The following is a 15021-nucleotide window of genomic DNA, read 5'->3' as shown; positions in this document are numbered from 1 at the left end:
TTGATCTCATTAAGTATCTGACTCTTCCAAAAAAAGCACAAATTTCATTAATATGTTAAGGAGGAAGAAGTAGTGTCACTTCCAGAGTGGCAGACCAATATTTCAGAGGGCTCTTCAGTTAGATTATGTGTTGTGATCACATAAATTAAGATATTCCACAGAACAGGAGATTCATTCTAATCCCAAGATGCTTAATTTTTTACAGACAAGATGAAATGCAGTAAACAGAGGTTATTCAAGAGATTAATTTTTGAAGTGGGTCTCAAAAAGTTGATAGGAAATAAAAATGGCCACTCAACAGACTACTAAGAACCTGTAGAAAACACTCACCAGAGATGAAGCTTTGAATGAGTGGAAAGAAACAGAGCAGTGAAAGAGAAACCTTCCAGATTTTGGTTTTCAGAAGCGCAGAACTTTCATTTTAAAGTGACTTAAATGCAGCTGAGGCCAGGAAAGGTGCATGAAGAAATTAGTGTAGCACTGTTTTCTGTCTAAATGGGGAGAGAAAAGATGGAGAAATGCACAATCATTTTTAGATGTGTGCTTGAGATGTGACAATAGAAAATGAATTCCACAAATTTTGGTCACATACTTCGGAAGGGACAAAATCTTCCTCCATCTGCAGTAGAAGAGAATTTATGGGGGATTACGAACACTGCTTGGGAATGGAGTCCAGTCTTCACCAAATTCTAAAAAACAAGATTTTCACTGATTTTACTAGTCTGAAAAGAGGGCTCTCACCATCCATCTTTACACTACTAAAGGAACAAACACTGAAGAAATTTAACAAAACAGTTTGAGGCAGACTATGCTTATGGCCAGAATTTTAAAAGGACACGGATTTAGAGACTGCATGGCACATCTAGGGCACATTCTTTGCCAGGGATTATAATACAGAAGATCAAAGCAGCTTCAGTGACAGTATTTAAACTTACAGTTTACAAATAAATTTCATATTTCCTTGAAAATAAAGAATATAATACACATCAGAACCATTTAAACTTGTGTCAAGTACAGCACTGATAGTTTTTGCTATTAGAATGGAAATGCAATCCACACACTGTGGAGCCATAGTAATTTCAAAAAGACAGCAATTATGAATATTGGAGATCTTTTTACCTTTTTTAAATAACTACCAAAAAGATCTGTTTATTCAAGAACTTTTTTTTTTTTTTTTTAAATCCAAATGAAAGAGGGTGCCAAGCAGTGTTATACAAGCTTCCTAACTTCATTTGGCTGACGAATGTTCCTATTCCCGCATGCTTCAAAGTTGTAAAAGAAAAACAAATTTCAAGAAGATCTGACGTGTAGATCTATATCAGTTTAAAGACATAATGCATAATGTTGTCTGGTGTCATTTTCTGCAAAAGACAAATTTTGCTGACTTCACTTAATAACTAGCAAATGGAGGCTGGAAATTAGAGGTCTGGAGCATAGGACTTCTTTATAAAAAAATGTTAGGATGTCTAAATTTCAACCTCCCTAAATTTCTAGGCACTTATTTTCATTTGTGAATTGTTTTGCATATATGCAGCATATTATTAATTTAAATGTATCAATCCTGAGTCCTCGCTGAGTCCTCACTGCCTTATTTCAGTCCATTATTTCAGTTTGAGCACAAAAGTCAGCAGCTCGGTATCCTACTCCCATTTTATACACAATTATGAAATCTCCATAAACAGAGGAATTTTTTGGATCAACATGAAACAAAGGAACACAATTGACTGAATCCCTGAACACCCTAAAACCTCCATGTTTACAGGCATATTTCAAAATAATGAGCCTTGTACATCAGTGCATTACTCTGAGATTTCAGTATGTGCTGAACACACCGTAAGCTCATTCTTTTGTCCAGGAGCAACTCTTACAAAGAGAGTTGCTGTGTGATTTGCACAGGGTTTATTCTCTATTTTAAATGGAAATAAATTGTCAGGACATGCACAGATTAGTTTCACAGTCTGGCTAATATAGCCAGGATAACCTTTTTTCAAAAGTAATTAAAGGTCACGTGTTACCAAACAGACCTATGAATCCACCAGAGATGATACACCATACATAAACAGAATGCATATATTGGTTTGCTGCTACCTAGCAAGTACAATGTAGCAAAGAAAATTTTGTATTTTTTCCCTCTGACTTCCATATTCAAACAAAATGTATTTATTTTTTCAGATATCATCATAAGGCCTCTTTCAGAAAGGAAAAAAAAAAAAAAAAAAAGGATCACTAAGTTCTTCCTCAGAAAATGAGGAATTAACTTTACCTGTCACTGAATTCTATGTTTCACAAAGAACAAAAACACACAAAGAAAAAGCTATAGATCCAGTTGACAAAATGGTTTAATATTATCCAGCGTAGGACTCAGATAAAGTTTTATTCTGAGTTAGTTCTATTGTGTTAAAGTACTCATTTATCCTCTGCCTTACTTCTTTTGCTGTAAAGCACAGTTAGAATTCACACACAGATTATGTCTCTGCTGTAAAGGAAATACACACAGTTGGCACGTATTTCTGCACGCGTGTTATTCTAGGCTGAACCTGGACATTCCCAGGGTTCAGCTATTCCCATGTTACACACAGACTTCCAAACCTCTTGGGCAGAAGGCTTGCACACCACTTTTAGACCTAAACTGCATATAAGTTTGTGCACAAGCATAAGCTGACATACAGACAAAGAATACTTAATATGTATCACTGTTTTTGCATGGTGTGTGCTCCTCTGTATATATGTGTACATGGGTTAAATGGGATGAGATATATGGACTCCTTCCCAACTTTCAGTAGTTGCAAGGAAAAAAAAATAAATAAATAAAAGAAGGAAGTGTCATTCATATATGAAGAAAGACACTACAAGAGTATCAGTACATGTGATCCTGCCCACATCAAGTACAGAGATCCCAGCCAAAGCAAATGTAGAACTCAGTTTCTATCACACAATAAATAAATAGACTTCATATACTTAAGGTATTTCCAAAGCAATACTTAGGATGCTTCTAAACTTGTTAAGATATTTCTTATGAAGAGATGGTAGAACAGACTGGACTAAACTTATACATGGCCTTAACTGTCAGTAAATTAAAGTCCTTGGAGCTTGGCAGCAAAACAAATGAAAGGCAGCAGACCAGCTGAAGACACTAGATGAGAATTTATTTTCACTGAGACAGTTAACGTGATTGTATTGAAGCTAGGTTCAGTCATATGGATGACCACACTTGGAAATACCAAGTTACACAAAGAGGTAGGACTGGATGACTGATTTTTACAGACTTTGATTTGCAGACTCCTAAATCTTTCTGGAGGTTCAAAGGCTGGCATAATTCACAAACTGTGATTTTGGCCTTATGGCCTGAAAGGTAATCCCCCCTACATTCCTAGTTCATGTGTCAGCCCACTTTGAGATTGAACAAATAAACCTAGCAGCTTACTTAATTTGGTCTTAAAGTGTGACTTAACCCAGAAGAGTTAAAATCTTCATATGCATGGACCCAGTTCAGATTTGGAGCCACACTAAAGTTATGCTTTTTTAATTTGTTTTTTCCTCTGGCACAATGCATAATTACTTATACAAAGTAGAACAGATTCAACAAAATGGAGTGGATGATTAGACCCTCCTTAGAGACTTGAGTTCCCCTCAGAGAAAAGATTAGAATCTGGGTCTGTCTCACTCCAGTGAGTGTACTCAAGTAAATTATTTTAGATTAGCCTTTTTCTCCATGAACTGAATCAAGGCAAATCCACAATTAATCTCTATAGACCACACACTCATCCTCTTGTGATGGTCCAGCCTAGACCTGGTAGTATTGGTCTGAGCTGGTCTGCAATCCAGCTGTGCTCCAGCCCCATGGCTGCCAGCACACACTCCCCATCTCTACAGCCCAAAACTAGTGGGAAGTCAATATGGGTGGAGGGAATACCAAGATACTCAGCCTGATTCCTGGAAAGTCTTCACTGGAACATTAAGAAACACCATGTGAATGGCTGTTAAACAGGCACCAAATCATAGATGTGAGAAGAGGCAGCTCTTAAGGCTTGGGCTAAATAGGACCTTGAAGGTCATTCCTGTACCTGATCTTCTCCATTCAGTAAGATTTGAAGCACTAAAGAAGAAAATGAAAACAAACAAACAAAACAACAAATACTGCTGTTCCCACATATTTACAAGTGCTGTTTAACAGCAGTGAAGGTTTAGGCCTAGCAGGCGTCTGAAAGCAGGGTCTGCAGTAGACCTGGTTGAGAGACCCCTCCAGGAGCTCCCTGAAGAACTGACCACCATCAGTGCACAGCACTGGGCCTGCAGGGGAGAACCCGCACGCCTCAGCCTGCACCACCTTGTCTCATGTCTAGCATCACTTCAGGTGTTGATCTGTAGGCTCAGGACTTGACCACTTTGCAAAGCACGGCACTAGCAGTGAATACCACATGGGCCTCCCTTAGGGAATACCGGTAGTGACTTAAACTTGATGCTATTTTTGCCTTGCACCCAAACTTAAATCTGCTCCACATACCAACAACAGCACAAGAACATGCATAAAGCAGAAAATTCCTAATTGGATTTAAAACGGTTATCCCACCCATCTACCTTGTGTAATTTAAACACTGTTTAAACAGGAAAAGCAACGAGTCCTTCACTCAGTGATTATCAGATAACAATAGGAAATTAGGGGATAATTTATTTCCTGCGTTATTTTGATCCAAAGTGTTCATTAATCTAAACTCCTTAACTGGTTTTTATTTAGACTTACAGTAGAAATAATGTCTTCATTAGTGTATCGACTTTCATTAACCACAGTTATTATGCATGCTACCAGTTTTAATCAAATAAAACACCTAACACTATTTTTTTGTTTGTTTGGAATGTATTTTTAATTTTCATTCTCATACTAATATAAATACCTGATACTTTTGCCAATAATTAAAAACATCTAGCAAAGAAATCTATATTTTACAGCCTCCTAACAGTTATTTCAGTTATTTCAGTATCAATAATACTTCTGAATGTTGGTTTTGCAGATTTCCACAGGACTCAATACACAATGCAAACAACAACCGATCTACCAAAATAACGAGGAACACTAATCCCTCTCGACTCACCTTACATTGGTCCATCTCCTTTTTCCGCAAGTGCACAGGAAAAAGAAACAAGCATTTGCAGTGTGTTTAAAAGGCTGATGAGCCTCAGGGTTGGCATACCGAAGACCAGGGAAAGAACAAACGCTTTCATTTTCCTCTGTCAGCTCCCACACCACTCAAATGGAATTGCGTAGGGAGATTTTTCCTGCCTTGCTTCAAATAAATGGGTGTTGTGTTTACATACTGCATACTGAGCATTGCCCAATCTAAGCCAAGGGCTGTGTCTTGCCAACTCTTAACTCGTGTACAATATGGCGATTACATGAGCCAGCATACCATTAAGTCACATAACAAAACTCGGAGAATGGCACTGTCAGCTTGCAGAGCTGTACCTGAACAGCTGAAATGTCTTGCACAGAAGGAGAAACTACACTTTTGTGCAATGGCAGAACAAGGTCAGAAAGTAGACTGGGTCAGAAGACTCAGTCTAAACAATAAAGCCAACTGTAATGTTGTTCACGGAGATAAAAACTAACAGACACATAATGCAAGGTGGGGGGGGGGGGGCGGGGGGAGGAGAAACCCTTACAAAATACTCCCCTACCCTAAAGTCTTCCAGGTTATCTGCTGTGTATTCTCCATATGACAATTTATGAAGAACAAACTGTCCAGGATGTCCTCCCCAGCTGCCACTTTCACAAACTGACCTCCCATTAGCAGAATCAAAACTCAAGAAAAGAGGAAAGAGACCTTATCCCATTACTCAAAGTGAATAGCGCAACATCCTCCAGGCTCCAGCAAGTTCTCTTTGTCTATCTGATAACCAGATCTCTTTATCTATCTGATGAGCAGCAGGTCTATGCTCACCATGAGCTCCAAGTACCTTCTAGTGCTTCACGTTCATTTTCTTGCAGAATGGGCAAGATAGATTGAAGATCAGAACTTACAAATAACGGCTCTGCAAGCTCACACAAATGTATCAAATATCTCCTTTGTATTTCTGTTTTAGCCCACCAATATAAGCCAGGAACAGGCAATTTGCATGCTAACTCTTTTTTTCAGGTAATTTTTTTCCATCATAATGCCTACAGAAGCTCCCACATCAGTGACACAAACATACTCTGGACAGGACAACATAAGGAGATCATTTAACTACTAGCAATAATACGTGCATTTAGAGGTAAAAAGCCAAGCTCGGATCTAAGACCCTTCTAGTACTGAGGTTTCTAAGAAGTTGTGCATCTAACCCACAGCTGAAGATCAAGTGCACAACCCAAATACCGGACAGTCCGTAACATCAGAAGCCTTCTGAGTTAGCCTCAAGCATGACCTCTCCTTGTAGCATATTTCTCAGTAACTTAATCCTATTTAGATTGTCTTCAAATCCAACATAGAACAAGGAAATCAGAAACCTGCTACGTGTTTTTGTAAGATTGTATCACACACTAGGTTCAGTCATCCTATTTTCAAAATGTAAAAAGCTGTCCAGACATCAGCGGTATTCTTGTGTTATAATATTGGCATGCAAAATTACATAAAATCGCTTCCAATAATAGTCTTAATTACTAAGTATGCAACCCTGCAAATCCTCTCATACAAGCGATCCTTCAGTAAGATTAATTCATGGGAAAAGTCCCATTGAAAAAAGACTTGTATGACTGGACCCTAAAAGTTTAATCATATTTCTAAAGGCATTACCACTTTAATATATATATATATATATAAACTTATATATATATATATAAAACTTATATATATAAAAACTTATATATATATATATAAACTTTATATATATATATAAAGGAGGGGTTGGTATATTTAAAACAAGGGTTTATATAACTATCAGACTCTACAGTTTCAGAAAAAAATCCTGTTAGGACTGACACTGTTGGGGAACATGCTTCTACGGTTCCCCCTGTCTGTCAGGTTAAGACTGAAGTAAATAAACTGACCAAGCTATTCACTTCTAGCCTAGCATTCAGCACTCCTCCTTTCTTTCAGCACTTCATTTGAACCGATGTATGACTCAGATGCTCCTTCAGCTACACTGCTTATATGTTTTCCCCATGAAATATTACCTTAAACGTCAAAATCCCTGATTTATTTCAAGCACTACCCAGGTATTACTAAATGTTTCCAGGTACAGTGAGGTAGAGGTTCTCACTTTCTGTAGTAAGTCTACTGCAGAATTTATATTAAGAAATCTTATTTTCTAGCTTTCCAATCCTGATCTCTTCTCTAGGCCAGATATTGGTCGAGACAATAGGAAAAGTAGCCACAGGAGAGCATGAAGATTCATTTTAACATGCTGAGTGGCACAATGTGCTTAAGTCCTCCTTCTTGTATCCACATCACTTGCTCTCTTTTTGTACAAGGATCTTCATGTTTTCGGCTGAAAGTCTTCCTTGAAGTATCTCCTGCTCTGATCTCCCTGGAATGATTAATGGTTTGCTAATTTTGCATTTGTTTGCTAATCCTTAAAATGAAAGAAACAATCTTTTGGAAAGCTAGGAGTCTGTCACTGTCTCCAAAAAGCAGGAAGCGTAACTGCTTGAAGGCTGACAGATGCTTCACCACCATGACAAGAAGCTGTTCCACGGGCTACAGCTCCTGAGCCCCTGAGTCAAGCCATATGGTACTGAATGTCAGGACTGCCTGTCTTTCCCAGTTTAGCTGGAGAGAGGGATTATTCCTGCTTTGCTCTGAATTTGCAAAAGTACTCTGTTGGTTTTTGAAGTTTACGGTTCATAGGAAATGAAACGCTTGACTGCTTGCACTTGTAAATCTTCATTTGCCCGCTGAGCAGTTTTTTGTTCTCTGAAGAAACAGCCCAGCACACGTTTCCGTGGGCTAGGATAACATCTTACAACTTCACTGCTTCCACTCCAATATCAAGCGAATGCATAAAACTCAGCACACAAATATAGCTCCTACAGCTTAATGAGACCCTTCCCGAGTAATAACCTATTCAGCACATTTGACCAAGTTTGTGTATAAGGTCTGAAACAATAGTTTGGAGGTGCAAGGCATCTTTAGTCACCTAAAGGGAACAGCAGCAATGGATGTACACTGTTAGAATTCAGAGCCGATCATTTAGGGCAATACCTCGCTGCAATTCAGCATCGCAAAAGTTAACAGTCAGCAATTAATACCTCCTTAAGCATGGGTGCATTCTCCAGTGCTTTGGCCAGCTGAGGTTTATATGTTTCAAAAAGCAAGTGTTTCTAATTCCTGTCATCTCTTGAAAAAGTATTTAACTGCCCCAAAGACCTTAGTAAGGTGCTTCCCATTTTCTTAATTTTTATGTCTTTTCCAATGACCGTATGGTGATGTCTTCAGGCTGCCAGTGTGTGGGGGACCCAGCAGCTGCCGTGAGACAAGGGAAGGCAAAAAGTATCTTGCTTCTTGAGAAGAAGGAAAGGGGAAGGCGAAAGCCCCCAGTGCAGGATCCGCAGTGCGTGTCTGCGCAGTTCTCTCTGGGAGCTCAGCCTCGGCTCCGAGCAGCCCTGACTCTCACGGAGGTCAGCCAGGATGGAGGGTAGCGGCACCTCGCAGAGTCAAGCCTTAAACTTTTCTCTTTAGAGTTTCCCTGAGCTGCTTCTTGTTACGAGATGAATTTTCCACTTTTCTCTACTTTTGCCTGCCCCTAGCCTTCCTCTGAAAATACGCACAGCGTGGCAATTGTAATCTGTACAGAACTTGAAGAAATAAGGGCACATACCCCCACAAGGGTACAGAGCAATTCTTTACGGCGGGGTGAGGGAGGGCGAGGGGAGGAATGCCAAGGGGCTAGCTACAGCACCGACCCGGTGCGGCACGCCGAAGCGGCTTGAATGGAACCACTGAGAATAGCAGCCACAGCACTGCTGCCTCAAATTATTTCATGTTTTCGCACTCGGTTCGTGTAGCCCACGTGCAGCAGCGTAACACAGGCAACTGATTTATTACGGCAATTTTTTTTCCAAGTGCCTTCCGAGGTTTCTTACGGCTAGGCAGCCGATCCGGCCCGCTCGCTGGAACTTTTCCACGGGCTGCGGGCGCCGAGAACAAGACCTGGCGGTAAATTTTGTTTTGTTTTCCTTTTGAAAATCCGTCCCCCCCCGCCCCCCCCTCCCCCGCCCCAGCTTCCAAACCGCTCCTGGGCGGCGGCGGTTCCCACCCGCGGCGCCCCTCACCTGGCGGGCCGGCGGCCGGGCACCCGACGGCAGCCGCCTCCCGCCGCCCCGACGTGCACGCCAGCAGCCGCCAGAGTCCTGCCCGCTCCTGGGGAGCCCTTCTCGGCCGGGAAGCTGCCCTCGGGCCCCTGCCAACAGGCAGGCAGGCAGGTATCTCCCGCGGCATCCCCCCCGCCGCCCCCCCGGCCGCACTCACTTGTGCCTTCTTCATAAGGAACGGCAGCGCTGCAGTCCAGCCCAGCCGGCCGTGTGCAATCTCCCTTCAGCTGAACTGTAGCTCCAGCATAATGCAGCAGCGGATAGTCCACGCATTGGGGTTGCCCACGGCGAGCCCCGCGCTGCCTGCCGCCTTCCTCCACCTCCTCCTCCTCCTCCTCCTCCTCCTCCTCTTCCCCCTCCCCGCCGCCGCCCTGCGCGCCCCGCTGCGCCCCTCTCGCCGCGGCGTGAGCGCAGGCACAGAGTGGAGCCGCAGCCGGAGCCCGGCCAGCTCTTTTATATATCCCCGATCTGCCTAAGGCAGCAGCGGCGGCGGCAGCCCCGGCAAGACACGCCTTTCCCCTCCCTCCCGCTCCTCCCGGAGGACGCGGAGCCGAGGCGGATCCCGCGGGGAGGGGGGGAAACCCGAGCAAACTTGGGGGAAGTTGGAGGCAGGAACCAGCCCGGCCTGTCCCTTCCCACCGCGGGAGGGCAGCGAGCAGCGGGCAGGGCTGCTGGCGGCGCCGCCGGGACTCGCCTGACGCCCACAGGCGCCCCGACGGGGCGGGGGGCTCCCGGGGCCGGCCCGGGCGGGCCGGGGGCTCGTACTACCCCGCTGCCCGTCTTTGCATCGGGGCGCGGCTGCTGGAGAAGCCGGGTGCCCTCGGGGAATCGGTGCCGGCCGGGACGAGCCGTCGGTCCCCGACGGGAAGAGGAACGCAGGACCGGGCACCCCGCGCCCGTCGCCGCCTCGCCCCGGCTGGCGGCCCCCGTGGCGGTGCTGCCTTCGCATGGGCGGCAGGCACGGGCTGCGCGCCCCAGCGAGCTTGCAGAAAGCTGCTTACCTGCTCCAGCCGCAGAAAAGTTGTTGAGCAGTGCCTCCTAATGCTTGCGTGAAGGGCATCCTGCAGGTGTTGCTCCGTGCTGCGAGCATTTGCATGCTGTGTAAATGATACAGCGGGGTGGGGAGAAGCGCTGGGGTTTTGCCGTGCGGCGTCCTGCTGGCAAACCCATCCCGCGGCAGCGGCAGGATTTGAGACCTCATCTGAGTAGACAGCTGTCAGGTTCCTGCAGACGAAACCTCCGGCATGCATTAGGTGGAAAGAGGAGCGGGTTATGGATCTGCCATTTCCTGAGACAGCAATCTTTAGTGATGATTAAAGAGCACGTTAGCGATGAATGAAGAGAGAATAGTCTGCTCAAGTCAGTGGTCATTTCCCAAGGGAGATTAGATGTGCTACCACAGAGTGCACAGTAAGGCATTCCACTTGGAAAAGTTTGTCTAGCTTTAGCCTAGAATTAATGATAAATTTTCAAAAGTCTAGAGTTCTGGCCAAAGTAAAAATGAGCTTTTAAGGCACAGGAAAAAAAAAAAAATCGAATGCATCCTCAGCTCCACTGAGAATTTGGGTTTCAGTGCAGGACAGACAAACATCTAATTTCATTGTGCCTCTACTTCCAATACAGAAAAGTCAGATAATGATATTCTTTTACAGCATCAGGATACTGCTGAATTCAATTTTTTTTCTTCATTTCTTGATTGCTACCATGCTGAATTACCTTGCAGTTCCTGTGTTACCTTCTTATCAGACTGTTTTGTATGTCCTTCTGCCTCTAAACGGCAGTGATTCAAGCACTAGACAAGCAGTGAAAGAGAGGAAGCCTGTTAGAAAAAAAAAAAAAAAAAAAAAGGAAGGAAGAATACACCTGCTGAAAGGATATTTTCTATATCACCTAGCAGTGATTAACCCTTACTGCTTTCACTGTATACACATTTAGTAAATAGGGCCAGGAAATTAAAATGTTGCAGCATATTTCCTCCTTTGAACAGATGACAGGTTTAGTCTCCTGGAGAGAAGCACTGGAAAGTGTGAAAGAGCAGTCTGTCATAGCAGTTACCTACCTTATGGGAAACACTTCTGGTCTTTCTCTGGTTTGAGCTCTGTCACAGTCCAACATTAGTCATCACAGGAAAGCTTAAATGGATGCCCTGCATAACCCTGTCAATGCAGAGAGGATAAGACTTGGGACCCTAATAGGTTTCTTTACCACCCAGACATCCTCCATCTTTTCTGTCCATCCCTTATCCGAGTCCTTGAACTTGCCTTTGCGTTCAACCAAGCCCAGCTATAATGGATTAATGCCCTTTTCATCTCTTCCTTCACGCAGACAATTCACATGCATATTACTGTTGTCCTTGGCCTCAGTACAGTTTGGAAATTCTTTTCTCTGAAACTCAGAGTTTAATAGTTTAAACACATTAATTACTTATGTCCGAAACCCATAAGAAAACATGTTTTTATTAGTCTTGCACATTTCCAGCACAGAAGTGACTGTTGACTTACCAAGTAAGCACAGGTTAGCCATGGACTGTTAGAGCATTGTGTGGTAGGTTTCCAAACCACAACTGCAAACCACATTCAGTCTTTTATGGTTTACCTCATTTGCAGTTCTAAATGCCCGAGGGTGAACACAGGCTCCTCTCACAGTTCTGTGAAAACCTGTTTCTTCACAGGGAAGCTATGGAAATAGTGCTGTTCATCCCACGTCTTCATAGGATTTGGTTCCACCCACTGAAAAGGATTGTCCTTCACCAGGAGTGCTGTTCTATGTATATGGAAATAGCAACAAATGAAGCATAAAGGAAGCCTTTCCAGTCTACTATGAATGTTGGAGTCTCACCATCTTCTGCAGGTGAGAAATGGCTGCTAAATGCTGTTTATTCTAGAACTTTGTGGAATATCTGCTGTGCTTTATATAACTCCAACCGTAAGAATGAGCTGGAGCTCATGAGAGTGAGCTTACCACTATGAATGAGCCCACTTGGTGCATCAGTAGCTTGGCTTCTTGTTGGAGCAGCCAGAATCAAAGAGTATGCAAAATCAGATCTAGCTTCAGCAGCTGATGTTGCAGAGTTAAAAAATGCTCCACGACAGTCTGGAAAATTCAAAAAGATTCTCCTATGAAACCATCTAAATTGTGAGGGCAAACAACAGCAAGTAGATAGAAGGATAACACACTAGTCCCATCTCATCTGTTACAGACTGTGAGTGCATGGGGGCCTTTGCTGGCACAGAGACCGTCTGCAGCATTTGCCCACTTTCATATCGTGGAGCAAAGTTTCATCTGAATTTCTAATTGAGACTTCTTCTTATGCTTAACAGTCTCCAAAGTGACTTTATTTATTTATTTATTTATTTATTTATTTATTTTTAAAGCACCATAAGTCCTTTGTGCTTTATATAAATGTCAGGGACAACTTCTGTGGTAGTACTGATCAGTAAGTAAGGGAATGACTCAATCAAGACTTACATCCGTGGGGGCACCTACATCACTATGAAGCCAGTTTTATTTCAGTGCACACTGTAAGAGCACAGGATGCAGCTGTGTTTTTTGCTTCATGTGATCTAGTTCTAAAGATTAATTTGAGGGACGCAGTTTTCACATAAGCATTTCATTCACCACAATGTATTAGTATGGACTGGGATTTTGGAGATGATATAATTTTAAGGTAAAATCACTAGTCAATTCATTTGGCAAACTAGAATAGAGATATCTCCAAACTAAAAAACAAACAAACAAACAAACAAAAAACAGTCAATAAAATTATTTGTTGAACTGACAGTAGCTCAGTAGCTCATTAAGCTCTTTCTTAAAAAAAAAAAAAAAAAAAAAGAACTCTACTATCCAAAAGCCATGCAGATACAGGAAAAAGAAGAAGAAGGTAGTGCAGCATAAGAACGGAGCCAGGTGGCTTCAGAGCATTGGAAACCTGATTGAGAAGTGCCACTGAAGGAGGCTGCAGTTGTAGAGTAGTGTGTGAGATTCCTTTGCCCAGAAGCAGCTTTGAAAGTAAGCAGGTAGACAAACCTAGAGTGCAGTCTTTGTTTTCACTGGAAGGAAAGTTGACTTTGTTCATCTTACTACTCTCCTGGACTAGTGGAAAGAAGGAATGACAGACTTTTACTGAAAAACTAAAATTATTTTTGTACGTTGCTCTCTTTGCTGTTTTACTTCACAGTAAAATGACAGTTTTATTTCCATTAGGATTTTACAGTAGGATAATTAGCATGCCAAAGATACTGTTTTAATAAGAAATGGTTTTTTTGCAACTCATAAAGGCCAGAATAGGAAGTTGCACTGACATTATTAGAACTCGATCAGAGCCTGTAATAAATACAATTGAAGCTACTGAAAAATAAATGACCATTTCCTGACTTACATGAAAGCTTCTTTCTTCTATTCCTTCAATATACAAAGGTTCTAAAGCAGTATTAAATGAGCATCCAAAGACCTCACTGGCATGAGGGAATTCTCAACTAGAAAAAAGGGCACATGGAGAACATAAATTGGGAAAAACTGGTGCAGCCAGAGTTCTGTGATCTTTGGCAGAAGCCCTTTGGCTTCTGATGGCCCTTCAGATGTTTATAGACATTAACAGAAATCTGAGGCTTCTTGAAACTCTTTTAACATTTTGCAGCCACTAGGGTTCCAAGATCAGAGCATAGCAGCAATTGAAAGATTTTTTATTTTTTTCAGTCTTAACTCACATGCTTTTTCATATCTGTTCTAAGAGGGGTCTGATTCATCTGGGATCACATTCAAAAACACTACGTTTACTTTTGAGGAACTAGTTACATGTGTGATCTTGAAAGTTACTCAGTTGTCCAGATCAGGGAGACCTGCTGGAGCGCACTGTGGTTACTCTGATGACACGCCTCTGTTTCTTTCACGTTAACAGAGGTTGCAGGGATAAATGGTGCCCATCCAGCACTGGTCTTCATGTTCAGTCAGAAAGAGGACAGAGTTTGTATCAGGACTGATGAACTGGCTGTTTTCCAAGCCTTGAGGTGGCAAGTAACTTCAGTATACCATGCAGTGATAGCTGCTAGTGGGTATGTGTTCTGCACTGTTCAGCAAGACCTTAGTTACCAGGGTCCAAACATCTTTATCTTGTTTCTGCAATGGTGGAATACCCAACCTGCAAGGGCAATTTACTTTTCTTTGCAAAGAAATTGAGTTTGATTAGAAGATTGGAGAGCAATGCTCAATTCTCTGTTCAACAGGTGCAGTTAGTCCTAATTCTGGAGTACTCTCTTCCTGCAGTTTGTCAGCTGTCTACTTTGGAGTGTCCCCTGACATGCTGGATGAAAAGAAGAGCAGTCATTTATCCAACACATACTGATTTCTTCAAGATGCTGCTGTTGGTCTGACTTCTAGGGATGAAATTCTATCCCTGTATTTACAGTAGGTGGAATTCTAGTGTCCACAGGCTTTTAGTTAGGTAGGAACAAGAAATTTTGTCACTGCTTCTTAAACAGGAATACCAGAGGCATGATTATTCAAAAGTCCTGGAGCTCATGCTTCCAAGGACCATATTCACAAACAGTGTAATGCACACTGCCTACATCATTACAAAGAATTGTAGTTACTATATTAAACAATAATTATTTTCCCAATATTCATATGATTTTTAATTTACCTCCCATTTTGCCCTATTTTCTACCTTGGAAGAAAAAGAAAACAATTATGCTGTACGGTCACCAAGGCAGGCAATGTTGGAGCTAGGCAGACTCAAGCTG

The 15021-nt window shown here is 42.4% G+C and overlaps 1 protein-coding gene and 1 long non-coding RNA gene across 7 annotated transcripts in view; one reads left to right on the top strand and one right to left on the bottom strand.

Moving 5' to 3' along the window:
• Positions 1-9737, bottom strand: part of KITLG (KIT ligand) — a 57899-nt gene extending 48162 nt beyond the window's left edge. For 2 of the 4 annotated variants that reach the window (XM_040557973.1, XM_040557984.1), the window contains exon 1: positions 9441-9720. In XM_040557973.1, coding sequence (XP_040413907.1) covers positions 9441-9455 — 15 coding nt within the window. In that variant the 5' untranslated portion in view covers positions 9456-9720. Of the gene's footprint in view, positions 1-5090; positions 5552-9440 lie in introns of those variants that run through there. The other 2 variants (XM_040557954.1, XM_040557962.1) reach the window with 2 other exon arrangements.
• Positions 9738-9809: 72 nt separating this feature from the next.
• Positions 9810-14664, top strand: LOC121070607. Of its 3 annotated transcripts, none has more exons than XR_005820156.1 (3): positions 9810-10536; positions 11955-12133; positions 14546-14664. It is a non-coding gene; the product is annotated as an uncharacterized LOC121070607 (long non-coding RNA). The 3 variants fall into 3 exon arrangements; XR_005820154.1 differs by having other exon boundaries at positions 9810-10350; positions 14506-14656; XR_005820153.1 differs by having other exon boundaries at positions 14506-14656.
• Positions 14665-15021: the final 357 nt, after the last annotated feature.

The sequence above is a fragment of the Cygnus olor genome, chromosome 1 (genome assembly GCF_009769625.2).
Source record: "Cygnus olor isolate bCygOlo1 chromosome 1, bCygOlo1.pri.v2, whole genome shotgun sequence".
NCBI lineage: Eukaryota > Metazoa > Chordata > Aves > Anseriformes > Anatidae > Cygnus > Cygnus olor.
The sequence above is the reverse complement of the archived record's forward strand: the minus strand, read 5'-3'. Positions and strand labels throughout refer to the sequence as shown.